The 21513-nt window shown below is 34.5% G+C and overlaps 1 protein-coding gene across 3 annotated transcripts; it reads right to left on the reverse strand.

The window, feature by feature from the left end:
* Positions 1 to 512: 512 nt before the first annotated feature.
* LOC121379879 (probable ATP-dependent RNA helicase DDX5) lies at positions 513 to 18280 on the reverse strand. Of its 3 annotated transcripts, none has more exons than XM_041508542.1 (13): positions 18082 to 18242; positions 13009 to 13213; positions 12447 to 12543; positions 10685 to 10818; positions 9417 to 9482; positions 8984 to 9125; positions 8544 to 8704; positions 8016 to 8188; positions 7236 to 7346; positions 6644 to 6705; positions 5979 to 6038; positions 3135 to 3371; positions 513 to 1389 (listed from the first exon to the last, which is right to left on the reverse strand). In XM_041508542.1, the coding sequence occupies exons 1-13, from the start codon at positions 18231 to 18233 to the stop codon at positions 857 to 859; spliced, it is 2133 nt and encodes a 710-aa protein (XP_041364476.1). In that variant the 5' UTR covers positions 18234 to 18242; the 3' UTR covers positions 513 to 856. The 3 variants fall into 3 exon arrangements, with proteins under 3 accessions (XP_041364476.1, XP_041364475.1, XP_041364477.1); XM_041508541.1 differs by having other exon boundaries at positions 13009 to 13228; XM_041508543.1 differs by having other exon boundaries at positions 1253 to 1389; positions 3091 to 3371; positions 13009 to 13228; positions 18082 to 18280.
* Positions 18281 to 21513: the final 3233 nt, after the last annotated feature.

Below are 21513 nucleotides of genomic sequence, written 5' to 3' on the forward strand. Positions count from 1 at the left end.
TTGCCTCCATGTCCCCTTTTTGAAGTAAACGTTAGACTTAGTGCCCTCCCAACTTGCCTTGGTGCCCTATTTTTTTTTATTAAACCAAAGAAAACACCTGTCATGCCCCCCAGAAATTGAAATTAGTCTCCTGCACGACATATTTTTATTGGCGAGATTAAATATTTAATTTTATGTACACAGCATTTCATACCATTTATAAATAAAAGTGACAAGCTAGCTTCACAACAAAAATGATGCCTCCAAATATAAACTTTTAACATTGCACATTAAAAATTCACTTGGCCTTTTTGACCAGTCAACAAACAAAATATTTCAAACAGCAATGTCACTGGATCATAAAATCCAAAAACACGTTACAATAAGCTTGTCGTAACAGCTAAACGACAGGATTAGTTCACTGGGCATCACTAAATTCCTGAATTAAAGACAAATCTGGGAATCATCGACAGGGGATAGTTTCTCCAGTCTCATTCACAAGTAACTAAGATACAAATCAAGAAAAACTAATAGACTAATTCACAAATTTATTTTCATGTTATGTACATACAATATAACATTAAATAATAAAATTGACAATTACAAAATAAAATATGAAGTTAAAAGAGTGACCTACGTCCTTTTAGCAAGACCCAAGCCAAACACTGATGGACAACGAAGCTAAACATTTTGATGGAGATGACTAATCTAACCACGAAGAAGCCACCAGTTAAACAGAAATGTCCACAGACGATGATGTAGGTACTTTCAACCAGCTAAGCTGACTGGATGTTCAATATGTAACAATAATTAAGTCTTTTTAAACAGTTCACGACACGTACGGACACAAGATGGTGCCCAATGTTTGAAACCTTAATTAATAAGCAGGAGGGGGAGGTGGTGGTGGGGGAGCAGCAGTGTTCCACTGACTGTACTGCCAGTTCATGTTCTGCTGCATGTTCTGCTGACCTTGTGCAGTGGCAGAGCCAGCAGCTGTTCCAGCTGGCTGAGATGTTTGGCCCGCGTAACCGTTCACTTGGTGTCCCCCTCGTGTAGAACCCTGGAACATCCCTCCCCTACCCTGCATCCCACCCCTGGTCGACAGACTACCGCGGGTGTTCGCGCTGGTACCCTGGTTGTAACTGCCTATTGCACTTTTAAGCCCTGACGCCGACGTGCCTTGTGATGAATGACCGCTGCTGTAGGCGCCGCCTCTGCTGCTATCGGAGGATCTACTCTGGTTAAACCCCCCACTTGACCCACCATATCCACCCTTACTCCCAAACCCCGAGCTGGAGCTCGATCCTCCTCCGTAACCCGAACCCCCTCTGGATCTGCCACCATAACTGTCTCGATCCCGGCCAGAACCACGACCACCTCTATCATCTCTCCTGCCCCATCGACTACGCCCTGCAAAAGAAAAAGGAACAGATTTTAAATACAATTGTAACAGTCAAGTCATCCATTAACACCAACTTGGATTAGGAACACACCACTCCATCCCCCACACCTGCGCAATAAAAAAAATATCCCTAAAGTTCATAATTCTGATATATACTTCGTAAATATTAGGAATTTGTATGTTAAATAAAATGTTTAGAATAACTATTACTCCTTCATAGTATATTGTTAATATTTGGTATTTAGAACCCAGCTTTATAAAACAAGCAGGTTTTGCATATAAACATACATTTATGACAAATCAACAATCCATATTACTAACAGTACTTTTCGAACGTTTCTACCAATATATAGTTTGAAATAAACATTTCTCTTTCTTTTGTCTTAAAATGCATGGTAAAGACATTGTACAAACAAACCACATTTGCACTGAAGAAATGAGATGAGTTTGCCATATTTTTTTTTTTTTTTTACTCAATCTGCTAACCAATGATGTACTTTTAATATAAGAATTAGCTTCCAATTCTACCAGTATTCTGATGCATTATAAGCAGGTTCATCAGAAAATTAAAAAGTATTCTGAGAATACTACTGAAGCAATATGTCCCCATCTGCATTAAACAAAATTTCAACTCAATGTGTCAAGGCACAGGAAAAATGTTTTGTCTCCAAAAGTTCAAGGGCCATAACTGTCAAAAATGGGTAAATCATGATAAAATTCACACTTGATCGGTCAGTACACAATAAAGCTATTAGGCTTTCTGCCAGAGGGCAAAATGGGTATGGTGCCATACCCAAATTTTTTGGCAGATTTTTTTTTTTTTTTAAAGTTAACCGTTTGACAAAATTCATTACTCTTATCATTACTGTATAACTTTCTTAACCGTAATCCTAAACATAAACCATTTTCTTCCCGGGGGAGGCCCCCCATACCCACTGTTGACTGTGATTGCATTCATTATCATAGCACCATACCCAAAAATTTCTTTCTGGCTATACACATTTTTTTTGGCTCAATAAAACAAGGCATGTAAGAAAAACATCAAAAAAACTATGTGGGACAGACAGGACAGAGATGAAAACTAGTCCCCTCCTACTGTATCACTAGGGGACTAACAAAGGAGACCTATGAAGCCTCAATGGAACTTTTATTATAAAATGGAATGAAAATGTTTTAAAAAGTGCACATGTATTAGTAATTTAGTATTGGGTATTATTTAACAAATTTAGATCAACAAATCAAAAGGTATTAGTAAACAAGGTGCATGAGCAAAAAGGGTGTAACCAGCATTAATTAATGTCTTATACACTAAAGGTACAGCTTTTATTCAACGGAGTGGTAGTTTTAGCTAACTACTACTTTTACAGAACTTAAAATCAGAAATGACGAATATTGTTTTAATTGAAATACTGAATTCCGAATATCTGATATAGTGTTTAACACACAGAACACATTTACTTATCAATATTCCAAGCTATTCTGTAATCAGATTACTCCATATTTTCACTTTTATGAACATGTCGAGACAATTCCTACACTTGGGGGCAAGATGTACCTTTAGTGAAGATCAACAAACCTTGATTTTGTTTAGGATGGGAAAATGGAAAACCGATAGATACCACTGAATCTCCCAGCTGTAACCAGCATTAGTGCACGTAGTTCAACAAGGGTGAAGGGGTTAATATTGAATACAGACACTAATAACTAACCTAGAACCTACTGACACGAGGTAGAAGATTAAACGCCTTCTTACCCCTGCCCATTTGCCCTCTCATGGACTCAGCCAGCTGGATCAGCTTGGGACTAATATTCTGGTTGGCTTCTCGTAGAACATTTATCAAGTCATTGACTTGCTTTGCGTTGCCCGGAGTAAAGAATGTGTAAGCCGTCCCCGTTCTCTCGCTTCTGGCAGTTCGGCCAATTCTGTGTACATAGTCCTCGGAGCAATTTGGGTAGTCAAAGTTTATCACAAATTTGATGTCCTCCACATCTGTTGTTAGAATGTGTTAAAACACACCCATAAGAGAAAATAACAAAAATATGTCAATTTCTGCCTATGCAATAGGATATTACTGCAATAAAAACCATGATTTGTTGTGCATTTGCAATGTAAGGATTGGACAAGATGTTTCCAACGCATCCAATTCAAAGACAAATTTATATGGGTTTAAACTGTTAAAAACATATCTGCATCCCCAATATGGCCGAGTTTGTAATGAATATACAGATATTGTACGTATCAGGATGAAATAAATATATATATTTTTACCAAATTTTGAAACTGCACGGTGGAATATAATGCCCAATCACAGAATGCACAAACCACATAGGTTTAATTTTATTTTATTTTATAAAAGGTAAATCCAACAGAATTAGCAAAACAATGCATACTCCCATCAAAATGTTTAACTAGTAAAATAATTTCTAAATAAGCAAGGGGCATCTGTTCCCTGGGTCATAAATTTTGGAGACTTACCGTTAAGCTACCTACCTTTCCACTGTTTTTCTTGCTTGAGCTTTTAATAAAAACCTGCAAACCCAGGGTGCCCCATATCACTTGGAAGGTGTGGCAAAAAGTTCATCAGGGAGCATGCATCTTGTACACTGGTTCTCCGCCAATAGACTGCTTTTATTTATCTCGCCCTAAAAACACTCCCACTTATAATCTCAAATATTGTTGCCAAACAATCTCCAACGACTGTTTGAAATCAAACAGCAATGGTTTATCAGGATGCACACCAGAATGGCACAGAAACTTGCTCACTTTCTGCCCCTTCCTGTACAACTTGCAACAACTCCACCACATGTGTATGCGTGGGGGGCAGCCATGCATCCACTACAACGGAAGACATGAACTCTTCCGAGGACACATTTATGCTCACAATTCACAAGTGTCATCAGCTATGGTTCCCATAAGAAAGTTTTTGTATTCATTTTGCAGTCCGTGCGGTATTCCAGAGTATTGCTATTAGTTTTACCATATTCTCAGATCCACAGGAGCAGGTGTCCGACATGACCACGATATTGAATTTCCTGAGGGAGATGATGCCTTGGCTATGCTATGGTATTGGTGTCCAGGTGGCATAGGAGTAGGATGGGTGGCGGTCTAGTCTAGGATCCCATAAAAACCAGACATACTAACACAAGAGTATGGCATCTCAACACAGTAAGCAGATGCACGATGAAAAATGTCACTTGTTAACAATGTGTTGCAAAATCTTAGTCCCTAGCTAATCAAACAGTTTTAGTAACCATAATAACGCATCTATTTGACTAGTCAAAGAAATACTCCTTAAATGTACACAACTCCAACCAATTTCTATAACACACTTATACATGCAAATTGTGGAATAGATTACAGTTGCAGTTTCATTATTTTGAAAAATAAATGCCATGCAAAGTAGTGATTCATCAAACATTTATTTTTATCCATGTGATATTTAAACTTCACGTCACTTGAACCATTATTCTTGAAGGTAAAATCGGATGCAAGGTAGCATTATCCTACAATTTTATATTCATACACCAGTGCTGGAGAAACCTGAAGACCTATCATAGTTTTTAATATTAACTATGCATTGCATACAAATGGTTAGGTGGTAATATAGTACCAAACTGAAGATACAGACATCTGTTGTGTATCACTGTGCATGAATCATTTATATACTTCATAGAAAGAAAGTAATTTAATTTCTCTAATATTACATAGTTGTCTTTAACCACAATTAAAAATAACCTTACTAGTTAGATAGTCAAGTTATTAAAGGTATTCAATCAAATTTAGAATAAACTAATGAACTAGAACAAATATGTACGGTAACAATAATTTCCTACCATCTGCCAAAAAAAAAAGTAATAATAAAAGATGAAATTTGTAACTAGAATGCAACAACACTTATTAATCTAGCAACACAAAAGTAACAATATTCTGTGCAATGATCCATCTCTCCACCACCTCCGTTGCCACTCAGTACTTACGGTTTGGTTTCGAACCACTAGTTTATAATAATACCATCAACATCCTCCCCCTCTCTGCTGTTCAATGGTCAGTCATGCCGGCCAAACATTGACTATGCCTGCTCTGTTGAAATAGACTTATACATCATTATGACATAGATTCTAAATATATAGTTTAATCAATGCAATAAAGAGGTATAGGTGTGTGCATCTCTATGTATGTGTGTATGTAGTGGTGCTCTGAAACAAAAACTAATTAAAATCACACATAGTATTCAGAAGAAAAATATTTAAATATATAAAAAGGTCTTTATTATGTTACACAAAATGCCTACCAGTCTAATTTAAACATTAAACTTAAAAAACAAGATATATACATTTCTGTTTAATTTTTTCCAACAGAGTAAGGCCTAGTCTTTCTTCACAAATCATCTCAACACATCAATCAATATAATGTACTATGCTTGTTATTTTTGTCTTACTATCATCAGACATGTTAACATATTGCTTGGGTTCAAATATTAAATGCCACTATTTTTTTTATCAACAAATGGTTTTAACATCAAAGACTACTTTTAGTTATTAGAAATGAAACGTATCTGTATCAGTAATGAATCAGATTAGTCTCAAAAGAACTTACCTAAACCTCTTGATGCAACATCTGTAGCTATCAAGATTGGCGTTTTGCTGTGTCTGAACTCTGAAATAAAATAATTACCAGACTGTACAAGTATTTAGCAAATAATTCAGAAAGATCTATCCATAATAAATGGGTCCATGATTTTCAACTATTCACTCCCAGGCAGTGACAATAGGTGTAAATCATTATTTTGGTGCATTTCTAGAGTTGCATACCAAAGGTTGATTTTGAAAGAATAAAAAGGAAGAAACAGAAGAGGCAACTGTGGAGCCAAAGTTCAAAACACTGCACACATACTAATAATGTTCTAAAGCAATTACTAATATCCAAAGGTTATTAATATTTCACCCCTTCAATCTGCAAACAAACTACATTTGAATATGATTTAGTTTTGAAGACCAGGGAATAAATAGAAATTGTAAGAGTATAATGACACCTCAGCACAAAAATATATGAAACATTTTAGAACTGAACGACATCAATACAAAAATTCAAAAGTTAAATTAATACACTAGACTTAAATTAATACACTAGTCTTGTACGAAAGTAAATTTATAATTTGGAATGAAACTGGTCTCTCAAAAGATTCCAACACATTTAGCTATGATGAATGTAAACTATGTGCACACTTCCTACAATTAAATAAGTTCATAACGAAAACCAACCATTCAGAGTCCAGTCCCTCTCTTGCTGAGATTTATCTCCATGGATTCCCATAACTGGCCATCTAAAATTATGAAATTGATCAATATTGGTTACTACAATAAAACAGCTTTTCATCACATGATTTGTCATTACAATATGTATGTATAAGCTAAGCTAATAAATACACAGAGGACAAATTTTAATCAAAGAATTTAACAGTAAAAGCTAGTACTTAGCAGCCAAGCAGTGATGAGAAGTTTAAACATTTCATGTTACATTTTCAGCCAGGTAAATTCCAAACAACTACTGCCAATTTAAACTAAAATTTAAATAATAAATGCATATTTAGACTTTTTATTATTTTATCAAACAGTTTTACGTTGATAAATGAGGATAACACTTAATTCTAATGGTGATGATGTCATTTTGAAGCACCGATAATGATTGGGATAATGAAAGAAATTGCATTTGCAACATATATTGCCAATCTCACCTTTGAGAGTATAGAAAATAGCATATTTCTAAAATGCTGATAATTGTCAGTAACTAATTATAGTCTTGAAATGTGTAATAAAATACACTTTACTGTGCAAATACTGTTTATTAGCATACCCATCACGCTTCATTCGCCTCGAGAGGTCATCACATTTTCGCTTTGTTTCAACAAATATCAATGTCTTGTTTTCCCTTTCCTGCATTATTCCTTCTAGCAATTTCACAAGCCTGAAACACACAAAATCACAAGATATAAGATACAGTGGACTTGCTGATGGCAGTAGGGCAAAGAATCAAATAATAAGTTACGCAAACTATAAGATACAATGAAATCTCACAACCGTATGAGCCAACCCTGAACTTAAAGACAACCTAAACACTACAATTAACTGCGTGTTTAAATAACAAATTATGAAGTTTATAAATGTGATGTCTACATCGAATATAACCAAATATTACACAGCTGTCATTATTCAGCAGCAGCTGTCAATTTTTTTTTACAAGACTATTTAATACATTTTCGCCAGGAATAAGTACAAAGAATTAATATTTCTCCCATCAAATTAGAAATTGTTACTATTTAATGTGTAAGTTTTTAATGTGGAAGTTGATAATCTTCTTATAAGCATTTGAAAACATGTCTTAGATCACTTCATATTATCTGGTAGTTAAATCTATCATATGTTATTATTTATTACAAATCAATGAAACCGATTATGTCACAATAGTTGTAGCCAGCTGTAATTTTTCTTCACCTGTTATTTCTATTCTTAATGTTAACACTATATTGACACCACATATGTAAGCATGCAACAATCAAATCAAGGAGTTTACAAATGTAATTAATTTGGATGTACAACTACTTATTAACAATATTGTGGAGGAAACATTTTATACTTGTTTTCTTTTTCATATTCTTGACACACATCGATGATCTGTAGGATATTGTGATTGGCATGCAGCTGAAGTGCCCCCACGTTGATCTGAATGTATTCTTTGAGGAAATCCTCGGCCATCTTCTTTACTTCTTTAGGCCATGTAGCACTCCACATCAATGTTTGTCTGTCAGGCTGTAATAAATAAAGTTAGGTCATAACAATCACACATGTATACAGAAATAGGTTGGAGTTCTAGTTGCACGAGCTCAAAAATGTTTATCTCATAGTACTAACTCAAAAACCTTTCTTTTTTAAACTAAAGAATATTTTATATGTTATGTTATATAAAATTATGTAGTAGTCTTACAAATATTTTGGAATGAAAATAATTTCAAAACTGATAAAACTATTTTTTGAGATATGTATAGAACAGATAAAAAAAACCCACACCATTAAATGCAATAAAGACAAAATCACAGAAGCATGTTTGGTGAAAAGGTACTTGGAATGACCCTAAATAAAATAGTTACAAAGCATCAATACTTACTCGAACTTGCTCCACAATCTTTCTAATCTGAGGTTCAAATCCCATATCCAACATTCTATCAGCTTCATCCAAGACCAAGTAAGTTGTGCGTCTCAAGTTGGTTTTTCCAGCTTCCAAAAAATCAATGAGTCGACCAGGTGTTGCAATACAAATTTCAGCACCTGAAAATGTTAAAATATTAACATTCCAATATAAAAAGGTTCATGAAAATGACATACTTAAGCCTGACCGTGTATATATAGTACAATACAATCCAAAAACAATTAATCTCCCATTAATTTCTACTATAACAGTCAGAAAAATATCATTGCAATTTTTTAAATGTATATTTATTTGCAAAATGCAACTTCATTTGTATTCAATAAAACTAACTGTAAACCCTATATCATAAGAAAGCACCCATTAATATATTAATAAATGGTATTAAGACGGATACTAACCCCTTTCCAAATCTCTTATTTGTGGTCCCTTTGGTGCTCCACCATATACACAAGTGTTTCTAATTTGTGATGTTTGACCAAATTCAATGGCCACCTCCTGCACCTGCTGGGCAAGTTCTCGAGTTGGGACTAGCACTAAACACTACAAAACAAGACAAGAGTCACAGGTATTTCATACATGTCCATCAAAATAGAATATGCAAAATAAATATCATCAACCGAGTAATCGATGTTTAAGCACATTTCTTTTATATTGAGAAAACAGCATTTTTTTTATGTGATGACAAACAGCAAATATAAACTTAAATACAGGTAGCACAGTAAATGATATATTATAGTGCACATAGACATTTAATTTTAGAAGTAACTTAGTTTTTTCACTTGTGCCAAACACATACAAAAATATGAAAAGACATCATGAACTCATACTTACTATTGGTCCATCACCATGCTCTAAATAGGGTTGATTTGTGATGTGTACAATTGCTGGTAGAATGAACTGAAAGACAAGAAAATGTACATGATATTGAGTGCCAACTTTATGTGTATCATAACCCCCACCCCAATACATTTCACTGGGTTGGGTTGCTCTTGCCGAGGGGTTTTCAAGGGAAACATTTGAAAAAAGCTTTCTTTGTGTTTAACCGTCTGAGTACTGCAGGATATCTCGCCCGACGTCACGTCAGTCGATATACTGTATACAGTGCATTCCCCAATTCATATTTCCCGCCGTTTTGCACACGACACTCACCTGAAACGGAAATATAATTAAAGAAAAAAGATTTTTTTTCAAAATGGTGGCTTTTGTTTTGATTTTTTCAATTGAAAATACCTTGAAATTTTGAGTTCAATAAGTGCTTTTCGGCAAGTATTTTTGCTCGACAACAATGGTGGCACGTCGCGGTCATTTTCAGGGATCGATAGCTGATTGTGACAGCTAATTTGATAATAAATTTGATAGTTTTTGGTAAAACGAAAATTACCAAATATTGCAATATGAATCGTAGTTCGGGTTTAAAAAAAAATTCTGGTCAGAAAACCACAGTTATCGGGAATAATGGACAAATACTGGACAACTGGCCACAACTGCCCGTAAGTAAACGCAACTTTTTCTATTTTTTATCAAATGGTTAACTTAAAAAAAATAATCTCCAAACATGTTTGGGTATGGCACCATGCCTGTTTTACCCTCTGGCAGAAACACTGCACTTAAAACATATGACCCAAAACCTCCTTAAATTCTCCTTTGTAAAAGGAAAGGGTTAACAATCAGGGTTTTTAGAATTTGTATTAAGTTTTACAATTTTACTAAATAATAGTAACAATCAGATATATCACGTAAAGGGGGAGAGATAGAGCTTAAAACTACTAACATTGGGGGGTTGTAGTGGGGGCAGGATATTCATATTTACAAAATCATCTTAACTACATTTGACTTCTTGTTTTCACTAGTAGTAATTTGATTAAGATTCCAATATCTTTTTGCCAGAAAATAATTTGAGGTTATGCAATTAAAAACAAAAGACATCCATAAGTGCCCCTACTAGGTGGTTATGGGTTTGAAACTGAATACTGCATTTCATGCACTTAACAAATTTTTTTTTTTATAAATCTAAAATTATATCCACTAATAGTCTTTAGAGTACATAATTTTACCTTCTAACAGAAACCCTGAATCATGTTCTAGGCTAAATTACTTACTGCTAGAGTTTTTCCAGAACCAGTCTGTGCTATTCCAACACAATCCCTTCCTGAAAGAGCAATTGGCCAACCTGTTGACTGAATTGCAGTAGGAGCCTTCCACTGATTCCTCTTGACTGTATGCAAAACATAATCTGCAAATAAAAAATAAAGCATTTTAACGCATGGATACCATTACTGGTCACCAAGGTGATTTCTTTTTTGTTTATCAAATACTATGACAATTAAAGTAGTTATGTAAATTTGGTAAAAGTACAAACTATAAAATTTTAATGCAACCAAACCTACTGAAGCAGGCCCTAATCTAGATCTCGAAATGGAGGTGGCTTTATCATTGAAAGCCTGCTTAAGTAGCCGAGTTATCAGCAGCAGTGAGATTTCAATGTCGCCATATTTTGGACCTAATCTGATTTCAAAAGTAAAATCTCACAAAAGGTGTCATTACAACTTCTTTATGGTCATAGCTAACATAACACACAGTCAATCTTTTGTTTTAAATACTAACACCAGATTCTACACCAATGTACGCCATACTGTTTGTACGGACCAGTCAAGCATTGTTTAAATCTCAGATGGATATATATATATATATATAATTATTACTTTGATATTATCAATGATGGTGTTGGTTAGTTGATACTATACTACTTTCAACACTTTTTTCCTTGCTTAAATTTTATTTGAATTCAATGTTCAATTCATAACCTTCCAACTGAACATGACGAAACATTCCAAAATATACTGATAAATGTTCACTTCATCTATTTTTATCAAACTTCTCCCATTTCTTATGGGAAGGGAAGTTAACTACTGCTCCCAATTCTAGCAAATGTATAAAGCAGAAACACTCATCACTTTCAACATCCGAGCAATCATTAGGGTTTAAGCTATGTTTAACAAATTGACAAACTAATTTTAATTAACCTTTAAACTACTGAATTAGTTTTTGACGAAAGCCACGTTTAGTGGGTACAGGTTTATAATTTTCACTCACATATTCACGTAAATGTTTTATAAACACATAAAATAAAGTTCATATTTGAATCAATTGGTAAGTATTATTTTCGTCGGTTTTTTCTTTTTTATATTTTAGATTGGTTGATGTGGATTAAAATTATGCAAAAAAAGATATCGAAAAAGTTGTGTTTACGTACGGGCACTTGTGGCCAGCTGTCCCGTATTCCCAGTAACAGTGGTTTTCTGACCAGAATTGTTTTTTAAAAACTACGATTCGTATTTCAATATTTGGTGATTTTCATTGTTGGTAAAACAATAAAAATTTTTATCAAATCAGCTGTCACAATCAACTATCGATACCTGAAAATACTTGCAGAAAACCAAAATTCCAAGGTATAAACCATTGAAAAAACAATCTAAATAAACAGGAAGCTGATTTGTCCTTCATTTCCTGTTACTAAATTGTTTCCAGTGAGTGTCGTGTGCAAAGCAGCGGAAAATATGAATTAGGGAAATGCACTGACGTGATGTCGGGCGAGATATCTCGCCCGCAGTAGTCAGGTTAAATTTGACCATTTTATTAGTATTGGCCAAAAACCTAATTTAAAATTGTGTGTAATATTTGTAGATCTACCATGATTTTGGTCATCTCTCCAATCCAAAATGGAATTTGGCTACAGATTTTCAAACCATATTCACCAAATTGCTGAGGCTGAGATACATGCTTGCCTGCCATGAATCCTTATGATTTTTTATAACCCATTTCACATCAATCTGTAATAGCTAGTCACAGAATTGTTTATACCTGGTAGATTAGCTTCTTCAAACTTAAAAATTGGCGTTGGAACATTTCTTCCGACGACACTTATGTCCCTCTCTGAAAGGAATTTCTGAACGTCTTCCTGAAAACATTTTAAAATATGGGTAACAATTTGTTTTCTTCACATCAACTTCATATGAGTGATTATCAATTTTAATACAACTAGTGCTGCAAAATAATTCAAAAATTAATTAAATTTCATTGTAAACAATGCGACAGCTACTTAAAAATACTGATTGCTGTAATCTTGCAAGCTTAATCATCTGGAGGTTTTAAAAATAAACTTGTATAATGTCAGCTAATTTACTAAGTGATGTCATACATATTTTTTTTTAAAGCTGAAATGATTTCTAATTAAAAATATTTTTTTTAAAAGCTCAAAAACTATATACCTAAATAAAGCTAATGTTTTAGCATTTCAGATCAAAACGAATCAACCAATACTTTGTGAAAATCATTTTACATAATAAAAAAAAAGCTGAAACAAACACATCCCTGTAAACTAAAGCAAACCAAACATTAAATGATAAAATAATCTAAAGCTTACAGGTGTTCTGGCAGCAACTTGTGGATGTTCTACATAGAAGTTCTTCTCGAACTTGTGCAGTGTCGACATATCCCATCTGGGTTTCCGTAGCCGCTCTCCTGGCTGTATTCCCTTCAACGACCTTCCACCACTGCTACCACCTCTCATGCCCCCTCTGCCACCACCACGCCTATCAAAACCACCTCGGTCATCTCTGCCACCAAATCTAGATCCACCAAACCTTAAAATTATTAACAACTATATTACACTCGGACTTGCTGCATCGTCGTGAACAGCGGTTTGGGGTTTGAAAAAGTCTTCATGCATTTTAAGTAAATCGGTACTTTTATTTTCAATGGGAAACATTAAAAGACTGTTCTAGGGGTTAAAAAGTTGAGAAAAAAGTTTGTTTTGTTTACAGACACCACTAAAAAACATTGAACAATTAATCAGCTTTTTGTCAAACATTTGGTAATTTTCACTGTCAGAGGAAGCAACCTAAATTTTTCCATTAGTAGCAAGGGATCTTTTATATGCACTTTCCCACAGACAGGAAAGCACATACCACGGCCGTTAACCAGTTGTGGTACACCGGCTGGAATGAGAGACCACCACAGAATGCTTCTTTTTTTTTTCATACTATAAAATTTCTAAAATGCACACAAAAATAGGATTTTTTTTTATTATTTCTAAAACCAGACCTAGTCTTTTAAGGTGCATGAGTGCGACCGCATATATAATTTCAATCTGGCGAGTGAAAAATAATGCATGTTACACTTAACGGTGCACGTAAAATAATGTTGCATATTGATTGCCACTATTTACTGTATGTAACCAATATAAACATCTGTTTAATAATACCAGAAAAATAAAGAATGACGTGAATGGTCGTGTCCATGCAAGCTTTTAAAATGGGACTTGTACTTATATTTGCTATAAAAATTGAAAACACTGGTTTAATAGACATCTTCGAAGATATACCAATCCAATCAAAACTCCTTTGCCTATTTAATTTATTATTAATTAGAAACGGTCCACTTTTGTAAGGTAACAGATCACATCTGATAAGGCTAACTCGTATATACTGTTCATATAGTTATGAAAAAAAAAGGAATTTAATTAAATAGTGGCTTCTGTAGCCTACACAAATGAACGTGTTACGTATATCAGCGAAGTTGGTAAAATTGTCTCAATTACTTCATAACTGTTAGCCTACAAAGTTTACGTGAGGTCCCAAAAATTACAAGTGTGTACTTTTCTACTTTCTTTTTTAAAAAAAAAAAAATGAAATTTAGACAAGGCCAAAAAAAAAGGTGTGATTCCGGTCGACCGACCGTCCCTAGTTTTACCCCCCTCCACCATAATTTTTTTCTCTTAAACTGAAAAAAGAAATGAAAAAAAATTTATAAAAAAAAAATAAAAAATAAAAAAAAGAAGTAAAAATAAATGAGGACATCACCACCAAACAAGAATATTTCCTTCCTTGCACATTGTTTACGTACTATTATACGATACATTTTGCACATGCAATTCCCTTCCGAAAAACATCGAGAAATTATGGAAAAGCTTTTGTAATAGAGTTCCTTCCCCTGATTAGCTACCACCGAACAGCTTGGTCGGTCACGGAAGTAACCGAATGTACGAACATAGCCTTGGTACAGGTTATTTCAATTAATATAAATGTCCTATTAATTTAAGGAAATACACAAACAGTGCATACCAATACTACTACTACAATAATGATAATGATGATAAATAATAATAATAATATTATGATAGTATTCAATTTAAAAAAAAAAACCAAAAACACCTACCTACCCTAATTTTTTAGGGGCTGCAATCGGAAACACACCTATTTCTTTTTTTGGCCCAAAGAGAATTTGTAAGTAGATGGAATAATAAAAAGGAAAACATGACAACAGGTCTCATTTACAATTTTTTTTTAAAATCTTTTTGTGGTAGTTAAGTGTAAAAATTCAATGTTCCAGCTCATCTTATTGGTCAACAACTTAATACGAAACAAAGATGAATATATGTTAATATGATGACATGTCAAACATGTTTATAAACAAATGCATGTGTTGAAGGAAGGAAATGTTTTATTTATTGACGCACTCCACATTTTTATTTACGGTTATATGGCGTCATACACATGGTTAAGGACCACACAAATATAGAGGATACCCGCTGTTGCCACTTCCATGGGCTACTATTTTCGATTAGCAGCAAGGGATCTTTTATATGCTCCATCCCACAGATAGGATAGTACATACCATGCCCTTTTTTTACACCAGTTGTGAAGCACTGGTTGAACGACAAATAGCCCAATACATGTGTTGGAGGAAATGTTTTATTCAACGACGCTCACATTTTATTCACGGTTATATGGATACATGTGTTGAGTGCTATATTCATCTGTGTTGTAAAGTTTGTTACGTAATCGACCAATGAAATGATTTTTCCCGAATTTTGACATAACTCCTTTGCCCGACAAATAAAATAAAGTCAACGAAAAATGTGCAAGTATGCAACATGATCGACTGATATTTTGCGTCTTCTGCTATACAGGGTTTTAGCAGGTAGTCGATTATTTTGTAAATAATAGATATTTGAGAAATAAGAAAATCTCACCAAACTGACGGAGGACGGACCATGTATCTTTTATATAGTAAGGATCAAAATTTTTGGTATATGTAAATACAGATTAAGTGGCAATAAATTTGGGACAGACTATTTACAGCCTGGAGCCTGAAAGTTATCCGGAGACAAAAACAGAACCTGTATGTTAATGCTGAGGTGTATATTGTTCATATTTGGCACAAAGATACACTTCATCATGATGTATTTTTTTTATGTTAAAAAATAAATGTAGGAAAAATATTTTTTATAGAAGAAAAACAAAAAATCGTATTTTTCATGTTCAGACTGTACTTAACAAAATCTGTATTCACGTCCGAAGGAGGAAACGTCAATCAAATCATTAAATATGGCATATACAAACATGGGATTTGGCACGAGTAAACATCTCAGTACGATGTATTTAAATGTTTGGGGGTTTTAAAAGTAGTCACAAAAACGTTCCTCATCGAATGAAGCCCGAAATTAACCCAAAGACCAAAACAGAACCTGTATGCTAATGGCGAGGCATACATTGTTCACATCTGGCACAAACATTATGTACTTTAATATTTATATAAAAAAAATAATTAAAAAAAAAAAAATGTATCCCCTCCCCCTTATTTGTTACATATTTAAATACATCGTACTCAGATGTTTCCTAGTGCCAAATCCCATGTTTGTATATGTCATTGACTTTTACTGACGTTTCCTTCTTCGGACAGTGAATACAGATTTCGTTATGTACAACCAGAACGTGAAAAATGCGATTTTTTCTAAAAAAAATTTACTAGTATGACTCACCTTCACCATTAATAGGCATTATCATTGACATAGTATGAGCAAAATATTGCGGAAATGTATCAAATTTACCGATATACAACAAATTTTTAATTGTATTCATGTATACTAATCTGTGTCAAGTGCCTATGGACGAACTATTGTCCGAACCAAATTGTTAACAACTACAAAAAATTACTCTCCTACCTTTAATTGCCGTTAGATTTCTTTCAAAGTTTGTCCAGACACAAATCGCAAAAAACCAACACTACAAATATACAGATTCCACACACGAGACTGCAACGATGTCGCTGGTATCGTCTTTGCTGGGAAAAGTACATGCAGTTTTCTGCCATCTGCCATGTTGCTTGTTTATGGAATACTCTTCAAGAGGGTGAAAGCCTCCAAAGTATGTGACACAATTACTATAAAATCGATGATCTCTAGCAGTATCATTAAAATAATAATAGTAATAATAATAAAAATAATAAAAAATAATATGACGTCATCACGTTTGCTTTTATATCATAACATGTTATGACGTTGTTAGATTATGTCCTATCCTTTCACCCCTCTTGAAGAATATTTCATAAAAAGTCAAAATGGCAGCGGATACAAAATTACATGCTTTTTTCCCCTATGCACTCTTGCGAAGAATAGGTGACATGGTTATTATCTGGTAAATCTGTGTCAAAAAGATGGTCTGGACAATTTTGGAAATTTACAAATTAACCTGTACATGCTTTTTTCCGACGTCACGTCAGTCAATATACTGTACACAGTGCATTCCCCAATTCAATTTCCTTTTTGAACATTTTGAGTTAAAAAGAAAAAAGAATTTTTTTTTCAAAATGGCTTTTGTTTGATTTTCAATTGAAAAACCTTGAAATGAGTTCAAAAAGGCTTTTCGGCAAGTATTTTTTGACAACAATGGCGATCGATAGCTGGTGTGACAGCTATCGATAGCTGATAAGCTAATTTGATAATAAATTTGATCGTTTTACCAACAACGAAAATTACCAAATATTGCAATATGAATCGTAGTTCGGGTTTCAAAAAAAAAATTCTGGTCAGAAAACCACTGTTATCTGGAATAATGGACATAAATACTGGACAACTGGCCAGTAAATGCAACTTTTTCGATTTTTTGCCTAATTTTAATCACCATTAGCCGATCTAAAATAATAAAAATTACAAAAAAATAAACGAAAATAATACTTACCGATTCATATATGAACTTTATTTCATGTATTTATAAAACATTTAAGTGAATATATGTGAGTAAAAATTATAAACTTGTACCCACTCAACATGGTTTTTGTTAAAAAGTAATCCAGTAGTCTAAAGGTTAAAGGTAGGAGAGTAGGCCTAATTTTTCGTAGTTGTTAACAATTTGGTTCGGACAATAGGCCTATAATTTTTTCGTGCGGATGCCCCTTCCCCCTCTCCCAAAAAAAAAAAAAAAAAAAAAAAAGTTTATTTAAAGAATACCAAATTGAAATCCGAATGTCGCGGTGTTTTTTATATATGTAAAATATGTACGGTAAAACTTTTATTTCGTGTGTACAAACAAAATATACGAGACCGTTTAAAATTTTCATTGAGGAACAAAGTGACCAGGTTTCCATTCTCTATTTTACTATTTTATTTCTTTTACATTTTTAGGTATTTCTAATCTCAAGTATCCTAATAACATACCCTTTCCTGTCGGATCTTCCTGAAGAATCAAAAGCTCTGTCTCTGTACGACATTGTGCACTGTGTTCTGTTTAAAACGCTCTTCAAAATCTGGCTTCTAGCACTTGCAAAATGGCGAATCGTCCTGCCCAAACCCAACACTGATGACGTCATTAATATTCTTCCGCCGAACTACTTTTCTGCTTGGCCCTTGTGTTCTCGAAGGTGTGGAGATCTAAAATCAATGAATTTTTTTTTTTTTTTTTTTTTACATGATCAGCAAATAACAAATCAATGTCTATATAAATTAATGTTAAATTGAAGCTAAAAAAAATACAAATACGTACAAATAACTTTTCATTTAGTATGAAAAGCGCAATACACTTACTTTCCAAGCAAAAAATCTGACAAGTGAGACAAAACAAAAAATCTGACCGAGCAATTTTTCGGTGTAGGATTAATTTTCTGACGCAATAGTGTTAGCATCCGAGCATAGCAAGATCTAGTTACCATTTACGACATTGGACTGTTCCAAATTAAGGTAATTATTTTTAGATATTGTAGTATAATTTACAAACACGTACACGCACGTTTATACTATACAGATTAACTGAAAATTGAAAAATACTTCTTTTTTTAAATTTGTAACTTGTCCTAGGAATAGGCTAGGGGCGGGATCTAGCTCAGTCGTTATTAACTCACCTGAGGTGTTCGCGCCGTATGATCTAACCTCCTCAGAGGATCCATTCTCCAAATGGGTTTTTTCTGTCCCAACCAGTGCACCATGACTGGTATAACAAAGGCCGTGGTATGTGCTGTCATGTTTTTGGGGAAACTGCATATAAAAGATCCCTAATAATGAAAACTTTATTTAACGACAGATTTAGCATTTTTATTTTTAAATACATGTATATATATATATATATATACACAGTACTATACTACTGCAATATATGCATGCAAACGAATTGACACACACGTCCTTTGATATACCTTGGGGACAATGTAGCGGGTTACCTTTAATTAAATTACCAAATGTTTGATATCCAATAGCCAGAAATTAACTTTAAATAGTCTAGTTTAGCAATTCGAGTAGCTTCCTAGGCCTAGTAGGATGCACTGTGTTTTGTTCGATTGTTGTTTGTTTTGTTTTGTTTCCTTGGGGGGTTTTTTTGGGGGGGGGGGGGGGGGTTGGTGGGGGGTGAGTTTCTTTGGCGGGGGTGGGGTATTGTTAATAGATATACAACTATTGTAATGTTATAAGCAAAAATTAAATAAAGAAAAATAACAAAAATGAAGCGTCATGGTCAGACAATCGAAGCTGTTGTTAATATCACCAGTTTCAGCACCACCAACCAATTCATTTGCTGAAGATTTCCACAGGGCTCACACAAAAAGTTGAATGGACCAAAAGACCACTGAATAATGACCAAAATTACCAACATAGCATCGAACTATCAACATAACTTTATCACATTTCTAAACGAAATCTACGATAAATACATCACAGATGCTTATAGAAAGAAGTGTTTTATTTAACGACGCACTCAACACATTTTATTTACGGTTATATGGCGTCCAGACATATGGTTCAGGACCACACAGATTTTGAGAGGAAACCCGCTGTCGCCACTACATGGGCTACTCTTCCGATTGGCAGCAAGGGATCTTTTATTTGCGCTTCCCACAGGCAGGATAGCACAAACCATGGCCTTTGTTGAACCAGTTATGGATCACTGGTCGGTGCAAGTGGTTTACACCTACCCATTGAGCCTTGCGGAGCACTCACTCAGGGTTTGGAGTCGGTATCTGGATTAAAAATCCCATGCCTCGACTGGGATCCGAATCCAGTACCTACCAGCCTGTAGACCGATGGCCTGCCACGACGCCACCGAGGCCGGTAGATGCTTATAGAACCAAGTTAACATTTTAAAGAAATATACATGTACAGGCCTCCTGGAGAAAAGGTTCAGTTTGTTTTGTTTAACGATAGCACTAGAGCAAATTGATTTATGAATTATTGGCTTTTGGGTGTCAAACATTTAGTAATTTTAATACCGTATTTACTCTATTAAGCGCTCATTTCAAAATGGTCGCAGATCCTACGCTTATTGGCGAACAAACAAAGTTTTGAAATTAAAGCTAAAAACTACAAACTTACAATTTTATTTATTTTTAAACTTTAATGTCGAACTGTAACAAAACTTTAAATTTTAACAAAACAATGAACAAATTAATATTATTTGTCCACGTAAAGTGCCTAAAGTCAACGTCATTGCTGGAAAAGGCCTCAACAGTAACTTTAAAATAATAGTTTACTGTAACTTAAATCAATAACATGAAAACCTAACTATCCATCACTAACAAACCTAATTAAAAGCTAATTAAACCTAATTAAATTTTCACATAACATCAATGTCACCACTGGATTCCATATCTTCATCATCACTGGGAGAGGCTTCAACTACCCGGCATTTGATATAACCGTAAATAAAATGTGTTGAGTGCGTCATTAAATAAAACATTTCCTTTCCTTCGTTTATTGGAGGCCCGGCGCTTATTAGAGGCCCAGCGTTTATTTTGATGCAAAGTGTTATAGACCCGGCGCTTATTGGAGGCCCTGTGCTTATTAGAGGAAATACGGTATATAGTATTAGAGAGGAAACCCTTTAAATTTTTTCATTAGTAGCAACAGATCTTTTATTTATGCATCAGGGAGCGGGACGTAGCCCGGTGGTAAAGCGCTCATTTGATGCGCGGTCGGTTTAGGATCGATCTCCGTCGGTGAGCCCATTGGACTATTTCTCGTTCCAGCCACGATTGGTATGTCAAAGGCCGTTGTATGTGCTATCCTGTCTGTGGGATGGTACATATAAAAGATCCCTTGCAGTGCTACTAATGGCAAAATGTAATGGGTTTCCTCTCTAAGACTGCCAAATGTTTCACATCCAATAGCCGATCATTAATAAATCAACGTGCTCTAGTGGTGTAGTTAAACAAAACAAACTTTATATGCACCATATCACAGACAGAATAACACATGCAACGGCTTTGATATACCAGTCGTGGTGCACTGGCTAGAACGAGAAACAGCCCAGTGGGTCCACAGACAGGAATCGATCCCAGACCGACCGCGCATCAAGCAAACACTTTACCACCTACTGGAGAAACTGGAAAACTATTAAATAATTGCCAATCCACAACACGGTGACTTTAGAAACAACATTCACAGGGGCATAAATCAAGTGCGTGTGCAGGGGACAACCTGAGGGGGGTTTAGACTGGAGAGTGAACTTTCTAGGATTCCAAAAATATTCAAAATTCGACTGAAACCACCACCCAACATCCCGCCGCCACCTAAGCCTGAACATTTTTTTATAAAAATAAAAAATAAAATAGTGAGAATACAGACAGAAAGAGAGAGAGTTTGTTTTGTTTAACGACACCGCTAGAG

Source organism: Gigantopelta aegis, chromosome 8 (assembly GCF_016097555.1).
Source record: "Gigantopelta aegis isolate Gae_Host chromosome 8, Gae_host_genome, whole genome shotgun sequence".
Taxonomy (NCBI): domain Eukaryota; kingdom Metazoa; phylum Mollusca; class Gastropoda; order Neomphalida; family Peltospiridae; genus Gigantopelta; species Gigantopelta aegis.